General features: G+C 42.3%; 2 protein-coding genes across 2 annotated transcripts in view; one reads left to right on the top strand and one right to left on the bottom strand.

The window, feature by feature from the left end:
• Nucleotides 1–27,270, bottom strand: part of macrod2 (mono-ADP ribosylhydrolase 2) — a 397,426-nt gene that overhangs the window by 304,099 nt on the left and 66,057 nt on the right. The window lies entirely within an intron of this gene.
• On the top strand, nt 13,835–23,974 carry flrt3 (fibronectin leucine rich transmembrane 3). Its single transcript, XM_031737687.2, has 3 exons — nt 13,835–14,100; nt 19,079–19,799; nt 20,793–23,974. The coding sequence occupies exon 3, from the start codon at nt 20,835–20,837 to the stop codon at nt 22,782–22,784; it is 1,950 nt and encodes a 649-aa protein (XP_031593547.1). The 5' UTR covers nt 13,835–14,100; nt 19,079–19,799; nt 20,793–20,834; the 3' UTR covers nt 22,785–23,974.

The raw sequence follows: 27,270 nt of genomic DNA, 5'->3' as shown, positions 1-27,270 counted from the left end.
CAACAGCCAAAGAGTTAATGCTTTTGGAAATTGTGACAATTCTTAAAAAGAGCAACAGGGACTTCACAGGGGGGCTAAAGACAGGATACAACTGACCCTCAACTAATGATGCAAGCGTGAGAGAAGACCTAATGGCTGACTGAGCGAGAGCTAGACTGAGAAAAGGGGGATTAGACCTCTGCATCAGGGAAAATTCAACTTTGTGGCCCGAAGCAAAAGGAGTTAGAATAGTCACCCATGCCAACACTGCTTTGTTCTTAGAGACAATAGGCTTAGCCTCCCTGATCTGAAGCTCTTTGCTTATGTTCGCCACCCATTACCAATGCATTGCTATTGCACTTAAGGCAGCAATTTACTGATTGCCTTCAATTTCATATGTAAAGATAGCATCTCGCGTTGCCCATTTTGTAGTGATTTTGGCATGATGTGATTGGCGTGCTGTTCTCGGCTAAAAGCAGAACCTGCTCTTGATTTAGACAGATGATAAACGCATACGGTGAATGAAGGTGTCTGAGAACACTTTGTGAAGCTTTGACTGCTGCTCTAAATGAAATGCTCTGCCGCAGAACTTTAAGTAAATCTCAGAGTTACCCTCTGACCTCGAGACAACGGGAGGGGGTGCAATATGTCGAGAGCGCTCCCAGAGATTCTTCCCTGGACTCTAATTAAATGGGGATTCACATTACTATAAACAATGGGGTAAATATGGGCCAAATCACCTTAAGCTGCTCCGCATGTACTGCATAGCCTGCTGGTGCCATGACAAATCCTCTCTTTTCAATGGGATGCATAGCACTGCTGGCTGAAGTGACGGCTTTGTGTCATTCAGACACAGGCCACTTTTATGTCATCGTTCCTCATTGATTCAGACACATCCACAACAGTGATGGAGAGAGCTGTGGTGCACACGCGATTTCTGCCATATGTGCAAAAAGACTCATTGCACTTGTGGCAACGAGCACTGTCAGCATTGACTCCAGTGAAGTGTAACCACACTTCTAAACTTTAAGATCTCGCCTGCATTGTCGCTAAGAGCAGGGTCTCTGTGTGTTCTGCAGGATGTGGCGATGAGTAATGCTCACTGGCTCAGAGAGAGACGGGGACGTCTTCTGGATTCAGACTGACAAAAATGCAATTTTTAGACAAATAAGACAAATTAGACAAATAAAAAAACGGCGGGGTGAGAGACAATGCAATCATGTACATTGTTATTGCTATTTAGGGCATTCTCCAAAACAATCGTGTTTCATAGCACGCTATGGGAGAAAGGATGATCAGGCCTGGAGACGCCTTAAAAAAGGGGACAAACCCACAGTGATAGCAGCAAAGTTGACCCAAAATGGACCCTCTGAAAGTGTCTTTATTTAAAAATCCTTCACTATTCCCACAACCAGAGAAAATCCAGATACTAAGTAACTGTCAAAGATGATGAGGAAACTTTTTGGTTGTTTGTTTTACTTTCCAGAGAAAGCGCTCACTGTCATGCACTGTCCCATAAGAGCCTATTGCACACATAACGCTCAAACAGAAACACACTGTAGAAGCAGGGATGTCAAACTCAGTTTACATCACGGGCCACATACAGTCACTTTGATCTTAAGTGGGTCAAATCAGCGAAAATCCCCTTTCTGTCATTCTTACGTAGTTTAACTGCACATTCAATCCTTGAGATCTGAAAGTAAGAAAAAGAAGTGCGGTTTCAACAGTGCATCTCTGTTTTTACACATGATAAAGAAATGCTGCTGTAATAAATGAAAGAAATCTCTCAGCATGACTCTTTGGGTTTAAATTCTAAGAAATAAATATGTAAAATTACAGAAAAAGTTCTGGTAGCTCATTGGCCCAACTGTGCTGTAACCTTAAAGCAGAAAATTCTTATGAATTCACAGAAAATGTCCTGTTTTATTTATCTTATTTTACAGTGGACACATTGTAAAAAAACCCAGACATTTCTATAGTTGATAACTGTTAATCTATTACTTCAATACTGTACTGTGGGCCAGATTCTGGCCCCAGGGCTTAGGTTTGATACCCCTGCTGTAGATTGTTATAATAAAGGACTGTATTTACCTCTTCTAGTAAACAGGCAGTTGCACCCATAACTTAAGCCTGGTGTTAAGTCACTTATTAGGTGCATTAAAAGTTAAAAATCAAAGCTTTCTAAATACCAAATTATTAGATGAATGGTATTAATTGCTGGTATTGCTTTCACCATATCTGTCACTCACTCATAAACCATTACAAGTGTCTAACTCAAAGTGAAGGCTAATTTCAAAGTCGGGTGCGATCCGACTCATTAATACTGAGCGCTCTTGCAGTAATGTAGTAAAGCACTCATGGGTTGGAATCTCAGCATGCTGACAGCCATTGCAGTTGGTGAGACCTCATTGTGAAATTTTCGCTAGTATTTATCTTTGACACCACTTATCTATGAGTCCAAGTGTGCTTTACTTTTCACATTTCATCTTACAACAACTGCATCCAGCAGGCTTTGAGTGAAATTATCTCTGCAAGCACAAATTAAAATCCATTTCAACAACAAATTACCATACGAGGCCAGTAAGGTCGGCACTAATGAAACATCAGAACTTGTTGGAGTTTCTCATTTCTTTTTTTCGCACACCACCTTGCGAAGCAGACGGTTGTGGGCTAGTCACTGAAATAAACAGAACACTCCATCTAAAAGGTCACAGGTGCTTATCAGACTGTTAGAGCTGTTGCTCTATAGCTAAGAAAATGCTCTGAGAGGCACAGCAAATGAGAGGGACCATATGAAGGATGGGCAGTGACAGCACAGCTACATACAAGCAAGACATGCATAAAGATTTCACTTACACCTTGCCAAAGCACTTATCACCTGTCACTTTGACCGAGCATCTGCTCGCCAATCCGGCTGAGTGCAAAGGTAGAGCCCCACCCCCTCCCCCAACCCCACATCTCATCAGAGATGCATTGAAATCCAATCGCTCGTATGGACTCGGTGGGTTTGAGAAGAATTACCTGTGCAGATTAGAATTAGACGAGGCTGGGAAAAAGCCACCGTCTGATCATTCCAGCTTTTCCTGCTTTGTTTGTTTTCCCCACACTTAAGCTAAATAAGTAATTGCAGCCACACAGCCAATCTCACCGTGGACACAGCAAAGCAAAACGCACACCTGCGGGAGCGCAACAACACTGACGGGCTAATAAGAAAAACTCTCTTCTGCAATTTCCATGACAAGCAGTGCAATCAAAGGTGTACGGTTTAAGAGAAATTCAGGTGAATTGTATATCTTAGACACAACATGCAACATGTGTGGACATATACTCAAAAAGCAATAGACCAGTGTTCAATTGTTCAGTGATTTCACGTATCTGGGTCCACTTTTATTTATTTTTCTGAAGATAAATGAACTGAGCCAGCTTCCTTTTAGTAGCACGATACATATCATGTCATTTTCTTAATATTCATATAATATAAAAATGTGCTCTTGGCTTTATTCATTGATTACTTAATGAATATTCATGGCCACCACATGTAGAGCTTTACATAAAAACCTACAAATCTGTAGTTAGTGAGTTGGTTAAAGAGAAGGAAAAAGAAAAAAACTGTGTGGAGGCCATCTTTTACAGTATGGCAGTACTTTTCCCCTCTTTAAAATTTTTCTCTGTTATGTCTCTTTGTACATGCTGTAATTCATACATGAGCAGTGTTAAAGTGGAAAGGTTTGTGCATGAAACCTAATGTAGCTTTCTACAATACAACCACCTACAGATTTAAAAAGGTGATTTAAGCTCATAGAGTATTTTCTGTGCCTGTAAGGATCAGGGCAGCGGTGACTGCACATTTTGCTTTTTGTCTCTGTGTGCGTTAACACATCTGTTTCTGCAGAATTCCCTAGCAGGCATGCACAGTAACGAGTGCATGGCCACTGTCCGCTTCAAGCTATTGAGCACTTGAAAGCGACAGAGCTCTCGTGACAGGTCTCAGGTCTCAGCTCATTAGGTAGTAGGAGCTCAGGAAAAACTAGGACCACTTTGTCTTCCAGTATGACAAAAATAGCCTTCTGTAAGTGAGTAAATAGATGAGCCAGTGGTGCTCTAACATCAGTGTGTGACCTGTTACATCTTTACAAGAAACCATTTAAATAATCAAAGAAACCCAGGCTAATAAAGAGGGAGATGTATTTCTAAGCTGTTGCTTACTAGATTAAATTGTAGAAACACGACTCACTTTGATCATCATACTGGTGTCCAGACAGCAATCAAAAATACAAGACATCAGACTGCGTTTCTTCATTGTGTCTCATCCTAAGAACACTAGTACTGTGTTCCAGGGTTATTGTGAAACTGTTGTGGACTTTTGCTAGGCCAGCTTGGCCGTTTGGGTTGATTCAGCTCCGTTGCCATGGAAACGTGGCTTCGTAAACAAAGGAAGACAGTTTGTTAAACATGGGGGGGGGGCAAGGTCAGCTGGCCATGTGATGTGGGTGGAAGCAGCAGCAATCACACGCAGAGGGTGCAGGAGCAAACTTGTTGCATGAAACTAACAAAAGAACTTCTCTGACTTAGAAAACTTTCTGTTGCTGTGACTGAATTTGCGCTGAGGAGTAACAGCGAGAAAACTTTCCTTTTGTTGTAGTTTACTGCCATCGTGAGCGGCGCACCTAGCAGACCTTATGTGGTGTAAACCGATGCTTGACACTTGTATCCCCACAGTCATACACAAGTCTCCCACTGACAAAAACAGACATGAAGAATGGCTCAGGTAAACTGACGGCTGGATACGTGAGAAGCTTCAGACGCCTGTCAGACTTTGAGAAAAATCACACAGCAAGTCTCTATGGAGGATTCTGTGTCACTGCCTTCAGAAGAACCAGGCAGGGGTTCAGCAGCCTTAGCCCCAATTATAACCCAGCAGATGACTGTGTAACATACAGAAAGCTGTTATGCTACAGTAAGACGGGGACTGAGTACTCCTCTATTACTTCTGACACACTCAGCTTCAGATGACATGAATGATGTGACTGATCCCTGCCATCCCACTCAAAGATCTGGTGACAGAAAAGAACTGGGTCTCTCTACACTGCATGAGAATAAGAACCTCCTGCTTGCCAAACAAGAGTAAAAGCCACCTGATGCAACTGTAACTCACTTAGTCCAGACTCTAATTACTAATATTCTCAATATTTGTTTCAGGCAGCACCAGTGTTCTTAGATAAAACTAAAAGAAAAAATGCGCTAATGCTCACAGACAAGAAATCATAACAATCGATCAGGCCGATCAGAAATGAGTCTTTACAGCTAACACTGACATGAGTATGCTCTTGTGGATAAACAGAGAGGAGAAAAAGGAGGCTTCCTCCTGGGAGGGCAAGATAATTCCCAATTGATCCCATTGGCTCCCACACACAACTACATACACGCAACTGGAGAACAGGCAAGAGCGAGAATATTCATTAGGAGGACACCGAACTCTAATTAAGCAAGGTGGAAGGAACACATGCAGGTGTGGGGTGCACCTGGTTTCCAAAACTCTCACTTATCCCTGCTGCAGCCACACTGGGATGTTACCACTGTCCCTTTCTGCAGTTGTGATGTCACTCCCAACCCAACACCCCCACTGCTAACGACCCAACACCCTACATTCCTCTGTTCCTCATACAGCACCTCAGTGGCGCCTGGTGCAGGCGCGAAATTTGTCAGGCTGGAAAGCTGTCCGCACAGACAGGCAATCCAAACCGGGAGGAGACGCTCCTCCTGCTTGACTGGCAGATGCATTCCCGCTGGCCGGCTCCAACCCGTCAGCTCCGACAGAAAAAAAATGTCCAAGGCAGAGTGAGACCAAATGTAAAAGCACAGGTGTTTTTTCTTGTTTCCTTTTTGAAAGGAAACAAAGACATTACTTGTTTTCTTGCATTTTACTCTACAGAATCAAATTAATTAGAAGACACATCAAACTACATTTTTTTTGGTCATTGCCGGTAATCTTCAGATTATGCACAGCAGTAAATATGCTCAAATATAAATGTCTAGTATATTTTTTATGATAACTGTTCTAAAAACATTAAATATGGCTGCTAGAGTTATGGCTCTATATGGGGTGTCACCTGTTGCTATGAAGTCAAATTGAAGTCTGTCCATATATCTGTGTGTGTGTGTGTGTGTGTGTGTGTGTGTGTGTGTGTGTGTGTGTGTGTGTGTGTGTGTGCGTGCGTGTATGTGTGTGTGTGTGCTTCTCTGTGAGTTACTGAGAGAATGTGTTTTCAGTTGCCAGCGTTTGTTTGAACAGCGCCCTGATGAAAGCCTGACAAACACGAGGGAATGTCAGTGGACAGCTAAAGTCAACAGACAGACTTTACCAGGGACCCTTGCGAGAGGGGCCACGTCCTCTGACACAACACCGGACTGTCTCCATGCCTCTCCTCTCCCACAGCCTCTCCAAGCAAGACAGAGATACTTAACAGAGGGACAACTATGCTGTCTGATAAAATATAGACATGTAAAAAGAGTGTGAATCGTGATTTAGAGAGTGACAGAGATGAAACCCATGAAGAAATACGACAAGGGTGGCAGAATGTTGGGGCTAAATCAAATAAAACATATCCCTTTCTACATTGCGTGCTTTGCTGGTGTGAAAAAAAAAGTGATAATCTCCCTTCCACTTTAAGTGGACTAACTGATGCAGACAAAATATTCAAGGCAAGCTCCACATACTTGCTTTGAATATATTGTTGAGATTACAGCCTCGTATTTTTGGTCTGGTAATGTACTGTGAAGGCCGGGAAGGGCAAACGGTAAAGCAGGCTGGGCAAACATCTAGCCCTATTCAAGTCAGAGCTAAAGCTTCACTTTTTTTTCCCTTGGTCCATTTTTGTGTGGGAAGCTAGTGGAGCAAGCCTGAGTCCCTATTGACTCAATGTGCTGAGACGTTTTCCCTTTTACCATTGCTAAAGTAGGCATGAGCACTAATCCTAAGGGGTTAAATGGACCCTCCTCTGGGATTGCCCTTTCCTGGGAGAGCCGGGGGCGGCTGCTGCTGTGATGCACACTGAACTTTAATGGATTTTGGCAGAAATTTGGCTTAACTTTTACAAACTGTGCAAAGGAATTACAGTTATTAGTGCGACACTGAAACAGCGCGTAAAACAATTCATGTTGGATTTGTATCCGCTTATATTCAAGGCTTCCCGAGGCAGATACTCAGGTGACAAGCAAGAATTAGAGGAATGCCGCTTATCATGGTAATGAAATTTTAATGATCACAGACGGGAAAAAATGGGTCACTGGTGAAGCAGAAAGGAAAGTTGTAGTTAAAAACATAAAAAGTAAAGAAAATTCAATGCAAAATAATTCAACTGGGCTACATTATGAGAGCATAGCTGGAGCGCTGGAGGAGAGAAAAATGCAGAATCTGTGATGCACATCAGAAGCTGCAAAAGAGAGAATATAACAAATACCTTTGTTGGTTGCTTTTTTTTATATTATTACAGTATACGAAATAATATGGAAGACTAGAGATGAAAAAAACGCATTATAAGTTTAGATGATCATAGCAAAAAGGATCATATATTACGAATTACACCCGGAGAGCGATGGATGCCTAAATAGGAAACGCTAGCATTTTCAATATTCAACAGTGACCTTTACAAAGAAAAGAGTGTGTTTTTGAGAGCCTCTTGCAATGTTATGCAGAAACGTAATGCAGTCAGCTACGATTCAATCAAGAGAAAGACTGTTCGCCAATAACACCCACTAGAGAAAGGGACCATTTCCATTTCAAATCACAGCCATTCTCACACCAACACTGAGACAGCATCAGCGCCTGCCAAAGTCTGGCAGCTCCTGCCCCCAGTGTTTATTCCTATGGCTGTGTATAAATTCACATCTCTGTTATTGCCTGTGTGATTGATGTTGGGTATAATGACACCGCTTCTATTTACCCAACACACCTACCCATCTCTTCTATCCACGATTTGCTTGGTTGACTTCCTCTGACTTTTACTGGTTGTCTTTGATGGGTCAGCTTTAAGGAGTTCTTACCTGCCTGAGAAATGTCACAGCTTTGTCTTTACTGTTCGTTTGTGAGACTGGAACACAGAGGGTTATATTACAAGAGGAAAAGCACTGTTTCTGTGCACAACGCCTTTACCGCAGCATATACAACAAATCTTTGTTTACTTTTGTCTCTGTTAGTACAGACTTGCACACTTCTAAGTCTAAAGAACACAAACAGACTATCTTAAGTTTTTACTAAATGACACAGAAGCACAGAAGTCTATACATTCACAGCTTCTACATCAGCGAGTCAGTACTTCATGTTATGCTGTGCAACACTTTCCAATTAAATGGGAGGCAAACCCTCCTGGTATACTTTTCTCTTTATAACTTTCTGATTTTTAATTAACTAATTTAACTTACCTGACTGTATTTAATATTGAAAGAAAATGCATGCCTCGCTGTAAGTTCACCCTGAACTTTAACTCAATGCACATGTACACGAGAAGCATACTACCATGCAAGATCAAGGTTCTCATTCCCCCCACAGAGAAATCCACCAACACTTCATCCCCGTCACCACTAATGCAATACACAGCTAATATACACTTCTTTTTGGTGAAGGTTAACCTCAGGAACACCCCAGCAATAGAAAAGCATAAAAAGGGTCTACTCCAGTTACTCCCGGTTTAAATATAACGTGTCATTCACAACTCCACCACAAGCACCTTACACTCTTGCGCTAATAGGTAGGTGGCTAGTCGACGTCTATTTCTTTCAGGAAAGTCAGAAATGTCCCCTCTTCTCAACCATTCCTTTTCTTCCCCTCATCACCACTTTCTATGGAGCTTCCTTTGATGTGGCTCCTGGCTGTAGAGGAATAAGATACCTGATATGCAAGCCACTCGAGACGAGAGCTGAAGCACTGGTGTCAGACACTGAGGCATAGACGCGACCTTTTTGTTGGAGTGGTTGGAGGTGTTACCCAAAAACACCTTCAAGTGGCGTTTAATGTCAGTCAAGCAGCCCCAGTAAAGTAAAGTAGAGTGAAGTAAAGTGGAGTGAAGCAAAGTGAAAACCCTTTGTAGAAAATATCAACATAAATCTACCCAGCTTTGACAGAAAACCTCATCAGAATTATTTCATTGTAGACAATCATGCAGAATCAGTGAAGTAGATAATGTAAATGTGTTTTAAGTAGATGACTGAAGTATCATATCCCATCTGAGAGCACTATTGTGCTCAGCAGTGGAAAAACCCAAATAGAAATCATTTAATTTTTTTAAAAAGGTAATTTTTGATATGACTCCAGAGAGTAAACAGAGTGATCCAGATCACACAGTAAGCAAACTAAGCCAGTGTTTGGCATAGATAAGTGAAGAGTTTGATCTCAATGGTGGCAGCTCTGTGTGACAAGAGTTCCCTTCTGTATTCTTACACCCCTCCCACCCCCACTCACACTTTACCCAAAATGCTGTTCCCATAGAGCCACACTTCCTGTTTGTGATCCAATCAACAGGGCCATTACAGACTGTGAGGTGCTGTATAATCTATCTTATCTCATCTACAACAGAAAAGACTCAGTTTGTTTCACTAGATAACATTAAGTCACAGTTCCTCTTCTTCTTCTTCTAGCTTTAAACCCTGAGTGACCCTTTCATAAGCCATCCAAAGTCCAAAGTACTAAATTCACCCATATACTGAAATATTGCATTGCTCAGTTAAAGCATTGGGAAACTGCATGTTTGTCTTTGAGGCCCTGCCTCCACAAACAAAGATGCCGAGAAGGGGTAATGACACGTTTATGGCAGAAAAAGGAAAACAGTTACAAAGCAAAAGAAAAAGGTTTCAATTAGCTGCACTGGAGATGTACGCTGAGCTGCGAAAACACTGTATGGTAATTCTACCTTTTATCTCCTTTATTGTGCTGATTAGTGCGGTGGGGGGAGAGTGCTCTATCTAATCTGATCACAGAGCATTGTGTTTGGGGTCATTAACCTATGGGAGGTCCTGAGGTTGACAAGTCACCTCCTAGCCCTCCCCCCTTTTACCTTCTTCATGGAACTCGTTCATCCCCGAGTTCCTCTGTGTCTGCAGAAAACACAACAGCAACCACAAAAACAGCCAAAGAAAACAAAAGACGAGAGGAAAAACAGCCGATGGGGCTATTTGCATGCCTTGTCATTCTTTCACAAACACAAGGCCCAGATGACTACTGACCGAGGCCACTGGGCTTGCATGAGCAGCAGGATGTCAGTCTCTTTAGTCTAGCTGCTGTTGGCTCTTTTTTCCACCCCTCTGACCTTCATCCCAGTACCAAGAGATTAAGGGGTTAGGCTAACCTTTGACATGTGGGATCTGCATTAGAAAAGACCAGCATCTTACTGTACGGTAGCAAAAAATGCCTGTGGCAAAGCGACGTTTCATGTCACTGGAATCTGCATATGCATACAGATCCCACAAGCTCCATCAGTCAAAGCTTCCTCTTCATAACCGTTTTGGGCAATGCCCAAATACAATTACATGTATACAAACCAGCACCAATGAAACCTAACATATGTCTGCTCTAACCCATTCAATGATATTATATTTTATCCCACAAAGTCTCTTTTTTATCCCTGTCACAAATGACATACTCTAACCGAACCAATACCGCCTCTCATCCACAAATCGTAGGTAAGCCGTTGTGATACTGTGAAACGCTGCCTGTCAGAATGACAAAGTGCAGATAAAAAAACCCACAGCAAAGATTGCTGCAGATTGCCTGTAGAGGATGAATATGCAAATAAAGCAAGCGGTAAATGAAAAACAAAGTGGGGGTTTTGGCAGCAGCTTTTTACGTGTTCCCCTTAATTTGGCATCATTTAAGAACACAGAAAGTCTATCGATACTGAATTCCAGTCAGAGCTCAGAAGGAGACATGGGGGGAAAAAAAACCCAAAATAAATAAAAATCAGTCTTCATTTTCCCCTGCGAGCCCCTGAGCAGTTTCGAGGACTATTGTACTTCACATAAGCTTTTCTGTGAATGCTAAGCTTAAGTGACAAATAAATGGAAAGTTGAGGGAGTTAAAAAAACAACAACAACATAATAATGATATCCATAGCACTGAGCTTACATAGCACCAATCAGACTGGGTCCATGTGTTCTGGAAGACAGTCAGGAAAGTAGGACACCTAAGCCTGCCAACTGCAAACCCAATCTATTGACCACAGCATGAGCACAAAAGTAAATCATTTACCTGGTCGAACGCCTGTCGTGAGTGACAAAAACTGTTCTCAGGACAGTCAAATAAAAGAACAAGACCGAGTGCACTTTATCACCTGTTTGTTGCTATCAGACCCCAAAAGGCACTTTAGCTAGCATTACCAAAAATTAAGAGGCAAAACAAAGTGTGTTGTCTAAACAGAGTGAAACTAGCCAAACAGACTGAAGCACGTCCTTGGGAAATCACAGCACATATCCGCTTGAACAAAAAGATGAACAAGGCAACAGATTTTTCCCCTGGTCCTGAGATAACTGAAACCCAACACCATCACCCTCCAGTGGGGCTCTTTGTACATCTAAGAGAAGGTCTATCAACAGCTGCTGACAGATGTGTCTGCAGTCAGTTTAAGAGAGGAAGCCACACCGAGGTCAAGCTCGGGTTTTGCAGCTCTGTCCGCCAAGGAGGAAGACGCGGATCAGCCCGTGATGTCCGACACTGACCTTTTCTCACCTCGCAGTCCTCGTCGCCACACCTGAACTAATAAAAAATAGCTACTTTTGTTAATAAAGCAGCAAAAAAAGAGAGCCTCAGTAGGAACTTCTTTACACAACAGAAATTGCATTTCATACAGATTTGCCTCCAAGTGAACAATATACAGACAGACAGTTTATACTTGTCTAGAGATCCCTTTGTGTTTCAAACAAAAGTGAGAGCCACTCCAACTGGAAAGCAAACAAATCTGAAAAACACCACTGGAGGTCTAAGTAGTTTTGGCAGATGCTCCAGGCTTAAGTGTCTGTTCAATCAGCCACTCCAGTTAAGATGGCAATCATGGTTTAACTGTGTGCTGATGTGTTGAGGCTGGAGTTGGATCATGTTCTATCCTGGCAAAATAACTGGGCATGAAATGTCAGCAGTGGTCAGACACTTAGTCATTGTGGTTGTAGCACTCCCTATCCTAACGAGGCCGTAACAATTACTAGGAGTAGAGGTCCTCATTGGCTCATGAGCAGACGATGGGAGACCAAATAACAAAAGCAGAGACGGAGTTTTAAACGGTATAATAATTGACTTTTTGCTCTTGATTGTATGTTAGGAATCTAAATCCATTAACGGCATTTTTCTAGGCATGCATACTTTGTAATTTTCTGCAACCGGCCTCAGTCTGCACAGTGTCTGTTTAATTCCTTTCAGCTGTTGTAAGAGCGTGCTATTATTGAGCCTCTATGCTACTTTACTGCTTTTCTTCCTCTTTGGCTTTTCTTTAAACTGTCATTAATTATTACAGGGCAACTGCTCTCTCTTATGACAAACAGAATGCATGATACATTTTATGCTTGATATTTTAGTCTCCTCAGAACAAGCGAATAACACCTCTCTAACAAACCTGTTTGTTTACTGAAAATGGATGCAGACCCTCCAGGCATTCAGAGCTGAATAGTATAATAGGCTTGAGGTAATTAACAAAAAGTGGTATTGGCAGGAGTGAATGACACGCAAGAGAGGAGTCTCCACATTGCACCGACAGCTGCATACATCAAGCAGATCTGATTATTGACCCAATGCCACTGACAGGAAGCTGATATTCAGCAGCAGATGAACAGAGCTGCTCCATTGCAGCTCAATGCGCCCGGCTGTGGTGTCTGCCCTGTCAGTTTGCCAGAGGGGGAAACACTGGAGATGACGCAGGGCAGGACAGAGTGTTGGTTGGGTCAACTCTTCTGTACAGTCCTTTGACTAACAGGATGAGTCACTGATGCTCGGGGCCCAGAAGGAAGCAAACCAACTGTTTGGCCTCGTTTAACTATGAAACCGAACAGGGTTAAAGAGAAGGCACGAGGGGCAAGAAGCAGTTCAGGTATCTCTGAGCAACCGACACCTCATTCATGTATAAACACACAGACACAGTCTTACAGATCCTCTATTAGTGCTTAGCCACACAAACAGAGTCAACCACATATTAGGAATTAGCAACACGGCCCCTAAATTCTTGTGATGAATTATTCTGGCTCACTGCGACAACATCATCCAATATTCATTACCTGTCAACTTTTATAAAAAAAAAGAAAAAAGATATAATCCTACTCTTGTTGCATGAAGCAGTTCATGCATTTGAAATGCTGGATTTCTTTACTTTTGAAAAGAAGAAAAAGAAACAAAGATTAATGAAAAATGATGACATCTAACCCCTCTTATCCCACAAAAAAACCCCAAACTGATCATCAATTATCCTGGCACATCTGAAATGAACACCCAATGATAATAACAGCTGCTGATATCTCTTCCTTAAGCAAACCACTGCCGGCAGAGTGCTTAGGGCGTATCTCATTTCCACCAGCATGCACACACATACTGTACATCTCCAGTTTTTTTCCCACCTCTTTGTCTTTTGATGCCAGCCAGCATCGCTTTCCAACCAGTGACTACTCGCTCATCTTAAGTGCACACATCTAACAAGGATGCGAGTGGCTTTCCCCTTTCCTCCACTCCCTCTAGTGTATCCAAACAACACTGCATCGTGCATCTCCAAAAGAGAGAGAGAGAGGGAGAGAGAGAGGGAGAGAGACCCCGCCTCCGTATGACATCAGTGCTCTATTGAAGCAAAGCTAGAGGCAAACACAACTCCACATTTGTATTGAGATCTATCCGTGCACCTATGTCCTCGCACAGCCAGCAGATTGTGTATGCGTGTGATGGGGTCACCAGTAAACATAGCAGTGGCGCTTCTGATAAACTCCGAATAGCTCTAGCCTTGTGAGGGAGTGTGGACTTTTTTTTTAATTATTATTTTTTATTTTTTATTTGTATTTTTCGGGATCTGAATTTAAGCGTGGATTGGATTATTATTTTTCACGCTGTGAAGCTAAATATAAGAGGATACCTGTTACTTTCCATTTTTGGTTGATTAAGTTGAGGTAAGTGCGGAGTTGCTTTTTTTGTTTTGGGTTTTTATTTTTTTATTTTTTGATGGTACAGTCCTGTTGGGAATGCATCCTTTTCATCTTTTTTGGATCTTCTTTCTGGCAGAAGGAATTGAAAGTAATGCGGAATCCTCAGGAGTTGCTTGTATCTAATTAGTTGCCCTCTTTCCCTCCTTATTTCTAACACTCGGCTCAGGCGAGAGATACTGCGTTTCTTAGAGGTGATTGTCTCAGGGCGATCTTTATTAAAAAAATCTCAAGTGCACTTTTTTTCCTTCTAAAATATCCAAATTAGGCACTCTCACACACACACGCACGCACACACTGAGCGTAGACACTCTTCCCAGGTTGGCAGATAGAAATCAGACAGAAATCATTCTTCTCTTCGTCTCAACCCCCCCACCCCCTCTTGGTGCCTACAACTTGCTGCTATAGGGTACTGCGTCCCTCTATTTTTTCCAGCGTGTGTCTCTGAGAGCAAACACCCGGTCTGCTTCTCCTGTCTGTTTCTGCCTCAGTGTCGCAGCGCGAGAAGACACCCCGGCGTGCTGCTGGAATTGCAGCGCAGATCCCGCGGAGTTAGACACGGAGAGGCAGCTGGAAAAAAACAAGAAAAAAAAAAAAACACTCCACTGAAAGCGTCTGCACAATCACAGTCTAGACGACTTGGATCGGACCCGCTACTATTCATGCAACCTACTAGGGAGTGAAATTTTTAGGCTGCTGTGCAACTGTAAACTCAACCCCAGGTTTGGACGCCCCATCGCCAGCCTCCTCTGCTACTAAAATAATAACAATAATAATCATAGGCAGTGAGAGCTTTTCCCTGCTGCACGGGCGTAGTCAAAAAAAAAAAAAAGTAGAAGCCCTTAAAATGCAAAAGTTAAATCCACTTAAGTTTCATCAATTCGCTTATAATCAGCAGCTCATTCAAAGCACATTATGTTACATTAACGAGCATTTAAAACAAACGCGTGGCATTTCGCTGCAGCTGCAGCTCTCTGCGACTCCGTGACAGCCGTGTTATTAAAGCATCAAGAAATAAAAGCGCCTTTACAGTCAGCGATAGCTTCACTCGATCAGTCTGTCACGTTAACGAAAAGCCGTGTTCGTCTCTGTGCATGCAAACTGATCACCATCCCAGCAATACAATAAAAGTGGACGCCTTCTTAGCAGCAGCACCAGGACAGGGACAGTGGTTAATCCAATTTAACACAGCCTTTTATCTTCGTGAGACGATAAGGTCATCCAGGCTTTGAACAACATATCTGTATACGTGTATGTGTGTGTATGTGTGTATAGGCTGGAGCCTAATTTCAGCACATCACCGGCAGTGGATCCAAACTTGACTCGACTTGTCATGCAATGCAAATAGTAGCTCATTGTTTTTCGGTGTGTTTGACAGACAGTAAAAATAAATAGCCTTTTAAAACGTGGCAGACTTGTGAGAACAGAGCCAATTGTCTTCACTGATAGCTGCCCGAGGCAAAAGTCCCCAGTCAGTTGTTGTGAGAGGGAATTCGACAACTAACCAGGTCACCACTGATTGAAAAAATCAAAGCATTAAAAAAAAGTGAAATTGGTTTTGGGGGTGGGAAAAAAGGGGGGGAAAGTCTTTCATTACCACCAAGGCGTATTTCTGATTCACCACCGTGCTCTGAGGAGGCCTAATCCACTTCTTTTCATAATTTATCTATCCACTCGCAGCATCTTTTATGATCAATCCTAAACTGCAAGAGACACATCATTTCATACTGGTTACTGAAAGTAAAAGCGTAAACAGGGCTTCAAGGCCTAAATGCTGCTGGGGGGGGGGACTTAGCCATATGACTCAGAACAAGCTGTAGTAGGGCCAGTAGGGAGGCTGAACAAATCCCCCCTATTTTGGGTGGTTGTCTGGCCTGTGCCGAGATAGGCTCCTGGAGCTTAACATGAATATTCGGCGTTTGCTTGTCGCATACAGACACACACATACAGATTCGCACACATTTTTATCTTGCAGTGCCTACCACCCCCATGTGGAGAAAAACAATTGCAGCTGCTACAGATCTTTCCTTTCAGGCTATTACAAAAGAGGGACCCCCGTCTGTCCCGGGCCTATATATGCTCTTAATGGTCCAGCAAAAGTATCATCTGTTCAGCCCATCTAAAGACAACACCAGGAGGCCACATACCAAATCCGTTAAACTAAGAGATTTCTACCCATTCTCTATTTGGCTGAAACGTGTTCTGTGTCCCTGTGCATTCAGATGTGACCATGAATGTTCTGTTGTGTCTCAGCGGCACACAGTAGGCCGCTGCCAGGTGTCCTGACATACAATCTCCTAAATTGTTAATCAATGTTACATGCAAGCTTTCCCACTGACAAAATCTCACCTCTGTTAAAAGCAGGGAAAACTATGAATTTTGCTTTCATATCAGCTTAACGGTGTCCGTTTATTTTGATACAGCCCCAAACAATCTTTGCCCACCTTGACTGTTTCCTTAAGAGCTATCGCTGTGCCAGCTGATGTTGCAGGCACACAGCTTAGAGAGCGAATCTGAGCAAAACATAGCCCACAATGACTGTACTGCGCAATCTATCATAATTCTAAATTATGAATTAGAATGAAAGATCAACAGCAGATACAAACAACAATGATTTCCCAATGGAAGGCTCTACCGTGGTTTCAAAATTAATTTCAGGGCTTATGAATAATTTAGCAGTCAGCCATTACTACTTCTTGAGCTTCACCCCCACCAATGCAGCCCATGTAATATTATTCTGTATTTTACTGAACTAAAAGTCATTATAATCTGCAATACTTTTGACAGGCATGAAATTGTTCCTATATGAATTTTTTTCTACCAAAGCCTTTCTTGTGCAGTGTATGCCTACAGGGCTGTTATTGCAGCTTAATGTGCATTTATGCGTGTTCAGCTCACAATGGCTATCGGTGTCCAGCTTTGTGTGAGCCTCCCACACTCTTCACTGAAAGGTAACTTGCTGTACACCAACACGCAATTTTACTAGGATGCTCAATTTAACTTTGCCAGTTCGGATTAAATGAAGCAGAATCCACTCTGACTGCTGGAGAAATCCCTTGTCCTGCCAGCGGAGCTTATTAGAACGATGGAGAAAGACATCCATCACTAAAAACGTTGAACCCACAGTTTATTGCTCTCAGAATGATTGTGTGCACGGGAAACAAAGCACTGCGTGCGCGCAACTGCATGCATTTGGCTGGGCGTGCATTTGTAAATGGGAACAGAGGAGGTTTGCATAATGCACTGTTTTAAGTTAAGGCATTTCGTAAATTGTCTGAATAAAAGTTCCAAAAACCTTAGACCCCCCCCTCTGTGAGGCTACACGGTCCACATGCTTGCCTTGTAGTGAACAATGGAGAGGGGGCCACTCTCCTGAAATCCGAAGAGCATGGAAAAAGAATTGGGGTTGGGTGGGGGTGGTGGGGGAGACCATCAAGCGTCTAGGCCTGACTGTTTTTCTTGTAAAATAAGCATGATGTGCTATGTTCAAAGCACACTTCTGATAAATCACACACACGATATAACAGAGCACACCGAGGCCGACAGATTATTCTACCACATGTTCTCAATGAATACCCACATCTCATCATCTCCTATACTGGGCACTGAGTTACATTCTATTATGCTAGGGTTTTTCTGGCTAAAGAAAGGAAATGCTGTGCCATATCATTTTTGTGACAATCACCCTTTCTCAAACCCCAAAAGTCTATTATTTTGGAGTATAGCCCTTCCTTCAGCGGAAACGTAGAGGCACGTTTTTGTCTATTACCTAATGCCAACATTTCCAGTATTCAAATCAAGACGGCACACATTTAGGGAAAAAAGAACTTTTAGGTGAAAGAGGCTATTTAAAATTGAAATAGCCTGACTAAGTGCTGCACATAAAGTTCATTCCTCCAGACAGACAGCACATATTCCTCTATCATCCCACCATTTTCTAAAGAACTCCACTACTAAATGTAATCTTTTTTTTTCCCCCCCTCATCAGACTCCTTTAGTCTACAAGTTAGTAGAGGTCACATCTGGTGCTTTTTTTCTCTTCCCCAGACTCTAATCTACTACTAATGTAATACTGGACCGAGCACCCGTGTTTAGATGGAACAGAAGGAAGGGGGGCGTTATTATGAGACAGCATCTCAGGAGTTGTAATCGAGTTACAAGCCTCTCAATTCCCTAATCTTCTCCTTGTCATGGGTTACAACTGTTAAATGGCTGGGCCTCTTGTTCCTAATTTACCTTTACATGTTTTACAGCATAGAGGCAGCAAACAGGTCACATGGATGCTTAGGACACAAAGCTATTGTGTTGTAAAAGGGAACCATAACATTTTCCTTGGCAAAGGAAATTCTATTTTTACGAACAGAAGGAGCGTTCACAGAATGCAAAGAGAGGATGGGGTGGAGGTAAGAGGTCACAGAGAGGGGCTGGGATTGACAGGGATGGACGCACCAGACATCCTCTTCTTAGGAAATTCAAACGGCCTTCATTTGTCATGAAAGCTTTTTAACAATGTGAGTAATTCAGCAGGCGCCGACTGGATCGTTTCTTCTTCCACCTCTAATATCTGGACTTTCTAAACTACCAGAAACCATTTGTTTTTTTAAATCACAGGATCTGCTCTGTTTTTTAAAACACATACTGAAGTAAGGAAGGAGCTCCGCTGTGGGGTCTGAATCGGTGCTGTCTTTTTATCCACGGACGTTCTTGTGTCGGGATAGAAAAGAAATGTGGTCTGTTAGAGTGGCTCACTGTAAAAGGTCAACAGGCGTATTTTTAGTATTGCATTAGAGGGTACTTCTAAATACAAAGTCACAATATAAGGCCGGGCAGAAGCCATGATCAAACATCTCTAAATGCAGTTACATTTTTTGCAATTTTACAAGGTGAAGTCAGTGAAACCTGATCATTTAAAAACTGAATGCATTGCTCTTTGGTTATTTTTCAGAGCACCATCCCAGGTGTGAGGAGTGCACAGTATGACTCAAGCTGCAGATACGTGAGAGAGGCTGTGCCCAGAAGGATAAGCAACTTGCCTTGTTTCTCTCCTTAGTGGAGAGGAGAACACTGGTTATCTGCTTCAGGAAAAAGGACCAGAGCCCTGGATTAATGTGTATACAGGCTCAACAAGGGAGCAGAGGATTCTGGGTTACCTGAAGACTCGGAGTACACAAGTGAACAGGCCTGGATTGAGCCTGTGGCAGAGGGGATTGGCATGGCTCAGACCAGCTTTGTGTGAACTCATCATGCCTGCCGGCCGTGATTGCAGACAGGAGCCTTTGCAAAAGTCCGCCACGTACAACAAACGGATAACAATACAACACCCAAAAAATCTAATTTGCGGTTATGGCTGTTAAGCTTGACAGCTGCAGCAATCGTTAGGATTTTCAATATTACCTGAGAGTACATGCTTTGTCAGTGGCAGGGGATGCTTTTTGTACAGGCTTATCTGCCATGGTAAATTCATTGAAGGCATGAGCCTCTGACCACACAGAGGAGGTCATCGTCCAAACAAGGATCAGCTCAGCAAACACTGACCAGGTCAGGATATCACAAGAAACCCCTTGGACAAACTTTTTCCTTTGAGAAAGGATAAGAGCAAATTCAAGAGGAAATCTTGATTGGATTTTTAGGTGGCTGGAAAGGATTTACCACATCGTATAAATCAGGTATGACAAATACAGAAGGCTTTGCTTCTTTCCACTTCACTTACCAGATCAGCATTTACTAATTAGACGTACAGGAAGAGCGGTCATGGCAGGAATGCATAATGAAAGAAATAATTCAGTAGTACCTAAAGTAAAGGGCAACGTACACATAGCTGGTGAAAAAAGAGACAGATACTTTCTGCTTTTGCCATTTTGTTCATGTCAAGGCTGTCTGTTTCAAGTCCACAACCCTTAAATATAATATATATTTAATATAATAATGTAACAGTCTCTCTCTTTTTTTAGTATTTTTAACATGCCATACACAGTCACAGCAAAAATAACATACTGCTGTGCAAAATTCTTGTGACTTTAGAAAACCTCATTTGAAAAATAAATTCTTAATCTAAAATTTTAATATGTTAAACATTTACAATCAAGCCTTATTCAAGAGACCTTTTTTCCTAATCAGATTTTGAACAGCTAAGGACATTGGTATTAATCTGTCAGGATTTAAGGTATGCCAGGTTCACGACAGTTCATTGAGACAGCCTGACTTTTTTTCACCCCTGTGATCTGTGGCAATGAGAGAGAGCCTTCAGCTTGAGAAATGTGTGAAGCTTGGGAATGCATTACATTTCAGAAGTTGTGGGGGAAAAGTCGATGAGCTCAGTTTTAATTCACAGAGGTGCAAAGGTGCACCTTTTATTTAAGACAAAGCATTATTTAACTATTTGGAATGCAGGGTAGGTAAAGATGTAAAGTTACATAAAGATTAGAATATTTATGCAACGAGTATATTGTGAAACAAAAGATATACTTTCACTGTGTGATAATCCTGATAAACAAATCATATAAATTAAATATTAGGGATTCAAATGATTCTTTTAGCACATATTTAATTGAGCCAGTGCTGCAGGCGGCTTTTCAAACACCCAGCAATTCTGAAAACAGGAATTTGGCTCCGCTTTCAAGGCATTGTGCATTAAATGTACACTTGTGTATTCTCCCCAGGGGCTCTTGAGTGATTAGACTGCCAGGCAACACGCCCTCAAGATGGTGCGTCAGTGCAAGTCCTTCGTCCTCTTCCTCATCAGGATCGGGTTGCTGCTGGGTCTTGCTAACCCCTTGGTGACCTCTGCCTCATGTCCCTCAAGTTGCCGCTGCGATGGGACCTTTATCTACTGTAATGACCGTGGCCTGACTTCCATCCCTACTGGTATACCCCAGGACGCTACAGTGCTGTTTCTGCAAAACAATCGCATTAAGAGTTCGGGCATTCCTGCAGAGCTTCGAAGGCTCACAAAGGTGGAGAAGATCTACCTTTACTGCAATAATCTGGATGAGTTTCCTACTAACCTTCCCCTTGGGCTAAAAGAGCTCCACCTTCAGGAGAACAACATTCGGATGATTACCCATGCCTCTTTAGCTCAAATTCCCTACATCGAAGAACTGCACCTGGATGATAACTCTGTATCAGCAGTCAGCATAGAGGAGGGGGCCTTCAGGGACAGTAGTCATCTCCGACTGCTTTTTCTTTCCAGAAACCACCTTAGCACCATCCCTTTAGGCCTGCCTATGAGCATTGAGGAGCTACGCTTTGACGACAACCGCATCTCCACCATCTCAGAGCAATCGCTGCAAGATCTCATCAACCTGAAGCGACTAATCCTGGATGGTAACCTGCTCAACAACCGTGGGATTGGCGAGATGGCTTTCATCAACCTGATCAACTTGACTGAGCTTTCGCTGGTGAGGAACTCCCTCACTATGCCGCCAGCCAATCTGCCAGGCACCAGTTTGGAGAAGCTGCAGCTACAAGATAATCATATTAATCGGGTTCCACCTGGGGCTTTTGCCTTCCTTAGACAGCTGTATCGCCTGGACCTTTCTGGTAACAACCTGAGCAGCCTCCCACAGGGCGTATTTGAAGATCTGGACAATCTCACACAGCTCCTGCTGCGCAGCAACCCCTGGCAATGCACCTGCAAGATGAAATGGGTGCGTGACTGGTTGCGGTCACTGCCATCTAAGGTGAACGTACGGGGTTTCATGTGCCAGGGTCCTGATAAGGTCAAAGGGATGGCAATTAAAGACCTAACTACAGACATGTTTGACTGCACAGATTCAGAGCTCTTCTCCACATACGAGACGAGCACAGTCTCCAACACTCTACGCCCATCACAGCCCCAGTGGCCCGTGTTTGTGACTAGGAGGCCTATAATAAAAGGGCCTGACAGTAAAAATTACCACAGCACTACCACCTCTTCAGGCAGAAAGATCATCACCATCAGTGTGAAGTCAAGTAGTGCAGATACCATACACATATCATGGAGGGTGTCGCAACCCATGACTGCCCTGCGGCTCAGCTGGCTAAAGCTGGGGCACAGCCCTCCCTTTGGCTCTATTACTGAAACCATTGTGCAGGGGGAGAGAACAGAGTATCTGCTCACGGAGCTGGAGCCAGAGTCTTCCTATAGAATATGCATGGTTCCCATGGAGACCAGCAACAGTTACCTGTCTGACGAGACCCCCGTCTGCATCGAGACAGAGACTGGCTCTCACAAGTCATACCACCCGACTACAACTTTAAACAGAGAACAGGAGAAGGAGCCTTACAAAAATTCCAGTCTGCCTTTGGCTGCTATCATTGGAGGGGCTGTGGCTCTTTTGGCAATAATCATGTTGGCGCTGGTGTGTTGGTACGTCCATAGGAATGGTTCACTTTTTTCCAGGAACTGCACCTATAACAAAGGCCGTCGGAGAAAGGATGACTATGCTGAGGCCGGCACTAAAAAGGACAACTCCATCCTAGAAATACGAGAAACTTCTTTTCAGATGATACCTATAAATCACCTGCCTGTGTCCAAGGAGGAATTTGTGATACACACAATTTTCCCACCTAATGGCCTGAGTTTATACAAAAGTCCACATAATGACAACAGTATTAACAACAGGAGCTACAGAGACAGTGGAATACCAGATTCAGACCATTCCCATTCATGATATTGCATACGGACATTCATGATGTGTGCTTGACTCAAACAGAGTGGCAAGACTTTTACAAAACACTGGATCTATAAGACTAAGGAAGCAATGTTCTGTACATTTGCCATATAATTTATATTTAAGGACATTTTATGGAGATGGAGAACGTTCCAGTTGCGGGCCATCACTGAACCATCAGTGGGTATGGTAACCAACTGCAATTCTATATTTTAGGGATTTGTAGTAATTTGTACTGTATTTCCTTTGCTTAAGGTTATCGACCAACAAAAGAAACTCTGTGTTCTACTAAGATATGATGACTTGTCAACTGTGAAAGTGGGTTTTCATTGCTGTGTTGAACAATCAGACTTTAGAAAACCTTGTAGTATAAGCACAGGTCATTCTTTTAACTTTGTGGCTGTCAGAAAAACAAAAAGGCAAAAAAATGACATGACGTAAACTAAGGCACAGCTGATCAACTAATATACAAAGCAGGCATGTTGCCATCTAAAACAACGAGCAGTCAGTAGCTGTCTCCATTTATTATGGACCAAGAATCTTACTCCAGTATTCACCAGGTGTGGAGTACGGAAACTAAAGATGAGGTGTCATGCTTTTTTTTCTCTTTGTTCGGTGTGTTATTTTGTTCTGTTTGCAGGAAGAAGAAATACAGCAAAGCAACCCAAGCAGGGTTAAAATGTCTCTGATAGGATTGTAGGCCACAGCACAGGGCAGATAAAGCACACTGACCTAAAGGAGCCCTCTGCTCCTCGAAACAAGTAGACAGGACAGGCTGACACAGAGGACCCCCACTATCTCTATTTGTACAAGCCAACAATGGCTAAATGACAATGGCGGCATTCTTCAGTACCGTGTACCATACGTCATTGTAGTCACCAGGCCAAAAACACAAAACATGCTGGCTTTTATTAGAATTACCACAGTGTCAGCAGCTCTTTCTTGTTATGAGTATTATTTTGTAGTATTTTTTTCTTTCAAATGAACACACTTATGTTGCCACAATTTGAAGTCAACTGTTATTTACAATTGAAAACCAAAGTGCATTGTATGCCCTTTGGCCAGTCTTGTATGTGCCTTGATCCAATGCTTATTGTATTTAGCTTTTTAAGAAACCAGTGACTTTTTTTCATACACACTTGAATATGAAAAATATTGGTCATATTACAGAATAAAAGTGAAAAAAAATATCGTTGCTCCTCCTTACCTCCTTCTTAAGTACAACAAACACCATTTAAGAATAATATTTCTTTTATTCTGTTTAATTATTACCATCGCACAAGGCGTTGGTGAGATTTCTGATTTATTTTTTGCACTCAGGAGAGCTCAATCTAAGTGCAGTTAGGTAACAAAGAAGGCTACACGGGACCTGTTTTATTGATTTATGTCTCAAATTACCGAGTAGGCACAAAATCTGAAAAATGCTTTATGGATGAAAAACACAACGCGCTGTATTTTTTATCCTTCATCAAGATCACTACTCTGAGGCTCTCGCTCACAGCCACATCTCCCCTTCAGAGACATGCTGAGCCCTTAAACAGAAACTCGGATAGTATTCTTGAAATCACTTTTCCACTCCACGGGCAGTGTACAGAGCAACATCTGCTTGAGGCTGCTGTTGTTCTTTCGTGCAGTTAAGTCATGTGTGACTTATTCGATTGGCCAGAAAGAGAAATATCGCAGTGGAGTAGAAATTGGGCTATGGAGACGCTGGACTCTAGGGTTAGATGAACCTCCCTGGCACCAGGGCAACTGAAAACTAATAACAAGCCACCATATGGAGGGTGGTACAAGCAGACCTGTTTCTGCAGAGGTCAGAGCAGAAATATATATACACAGCTCGGTGCTCAGCACAATTAATGACATGGCTGCAGCTCCTCCCATGAACAACTATGCATGCAAAAGCAATAAAATCACACGTAAGCCCACTATTAAAATACAACATATTATCTAGATTATACTAGTTTTAAAGTATTCAGTACAAATAAAAAATGTACACACCCACAAGCTCTTAACACAGTGAAAGCTTTAATTACAGCTAGGGAAGCCACTAAAAGCTGCAGAAGTGATCTAAACCTTAAGTATACGGTAAGCCTGCCCCGTATGCTAAAAATATGACATTAACTGCAAATTAAAATAAACACACGGTTCAATTTTAGTACACTGAGTAGTCACAGCTGTCATGTGTCTGCCGTCAATAGTTTTTTTTGTTCTTTGATCAGTCGCAGTTTTGTCACATTCGAATTAGGAATTTGAGGGTAAGACGCGTATAAACTGTAGCCTGCTAAAACATTAAAAATAATGCGCCTCCATCTGCCTTTAAAGCAACCAAGAATACGTTTTCTTATTTCTCTTATCGAGCATGACTAAAAATATTTAAGCAGTGATCTCGACTAGCTTCACAGCCATCAGCTTCTCACTGATAACTTGGGTGGCTCAAAAACTTTTTGAGAAATGGAAAATCACTCGTGCTTGAGCAGAGTGTCCAAATGTGGAGCACTTGCAAGAACCTCTCAAAACACTTCAGGTGTTATTTTTGAGCCGCTAAGACTATGAGCGCAGTGCATCGCAGTGCAAATCCTTAACTGATGCAGCAATCTTAGCTCTTGGATTAAATAAATTAAATTAGTTTGTAGTGACTGAAGTGAGATGATCGCTTTGAAGCTCCAGGCCACTCTCACAAATTCACGCAGCTATGTGATAAATTACAGTTTATCTAAAAGGGGGATTGGGGGGGTTTCAGGCTATTGTTGTGGCTTTCACTGCAAATAATACATAACAGAGCTGCTTTGTGCATTTCGGCTGATCCAAGTATGAGACAAAATTGATGAACCAGACTGCTGACAACCCCATGTGACCTCACTTATCACTCATGACCCCTGACTGATCTCTGCCTTTAAACAGTTCCTTAATCACACTCAAGTGCTCGCTGAGGTCAGAGAAGTCTCTGCTAAACAACACAAGGTGCCCCATACATTTGTCTCCTGTGTGACACACCCAAAGCTTAATTATGTTTGTCTTTTATGTAACCCAGCGATTAAAACTAATGGGGGCAGCTGCACTGTCTGCCCCAGGCTGCTGTTATTCCTATTGTAATGTACTGGTCAGGCGGCCGGTCACATTTGCATTCCTATAGATGCTCCCATCAAACCACCCCTGGATGACCTCACCGTTGCCTGTAGCTGGTTTTTCTCCATCGTCACCATTATTAGGATCAAAAAAAGTACAGGCCGTGTACCCTTATGACTGATTAGAGGTCAGTGAGGTCAGGTCAGGCGCAGTTCAAAGATCTCGAGAGATGAAAAATCCGATTACGTGTCAGTGTCCGCAAAACAGCCAATCACGAGGAAGTGCGACAGGCAACCTGTCCACTATAAAGACATCCTGCTCAGGAAAGAAACTCTGGAACTGATTACAGGACGTTTTTAGCAGGGATCCTAGAAATTATGGAAAAATATATTAAGGAAATAGATCAGATCTTTATCTAATGGCTTAATTACCTTTAATACAATACAAACACAAAGAAGTAAGGGTAAGGCTGATAATTTAAGTTTTTTTTAAAGGTTTTTATCTGAGATGCTTTATCATCTTGATAAGGCATGCTAGGCTAGGGCACCTTAATTAACTACAAAATGGGAGTAATTGATTGAACACAGGCAACATAAACCAACAGAAACCTGAATGTAATGAAATGATAAAAATTTAATATTCAGCCCAGGACTAAAAACCTTTTTGCATGTAAACCACCAAAAAAGTAAAATCTGTGAAAAATAAAAAGGGGTGCTTGTGGTACCCCGTCTCTTGCTTCCTGTTCGATACATTTTGCATATCATACAGATCCATAATTTAATGGTTTTCTAATAGCGAGCTATGCTGAAAGCAAACCAAGGCCTCAGGGTCTCCTCATAAATTTGAACTTGTGCCAGTGTGTAAAATTAGCATGTGCTATGTTTGCTCATTTGGTATGTGGATTAGAAGAACATGAAAAAAGGGAATATCAAGGACTTGCTTTTTTAATTTTATCCACGTGTACGATTCATACGCATAAATCGGGTCGAAATTTAGCTCTTTTCTTACATCTTTCAAATGTTCCACTTTTCCCAGCAATTTTAAAACATTTTTCCATCATTTGAGGATTCCTGTGCACTCTCCAATGAACAAAACAAGCCCAGAGTCTTAAAAGGATTCAGTATGTTTTTTTAATTTTTCGAGCCATCTTCATCGCTCATTCATGATTGCATTTGTAAGCGAGAGGCTCACGTGAAGGCTTGCATGTGTGAGCACGCTCTTGTCTATATATGTTATTATGAATATTTTAGTAGTTTCTGTAGCATTGCTTGTGCGCTCATGTGAACCAGTGCGCACTGTTCACACATCTAATTAAAACAGACTAACATGCAGGCAAAGCTAACTTAAAGTCATCAGCTCCCTTCCTCGCGACTCTCCCCGAGACTCTCACGTGACTGTGATGCTCTCGGTAACACAC

The sequence above is a fragment of the Oreochromis aureus genome, linkage group 13 (assembly GCF_013358895.1).
Source record: "Oreochromis aureus strain Israel breed Guangdong linkage group 13, ZZ_aureus, whole genome shotgun sequence".
Lineage (NCBI taxonomy): Eukaryota > Metazoa > Chordata > Actinopteri > Cichliformes > Cichlidae > Oreochromis > Oreochromis aureus.
This window is presented reverse-complemented; position numbering and strand designations above follow the sequence as displayed.

What these genes read in the sequence shown, in the direction of transcription:
- flrt3 (XM_031737687.2), top strand. Translation starts at nt 20,835, where the DNA reads ATGGTGCGTCAGTGCAAGTCCTTCGTCCTCTTCCTCATCAGGATCGGG.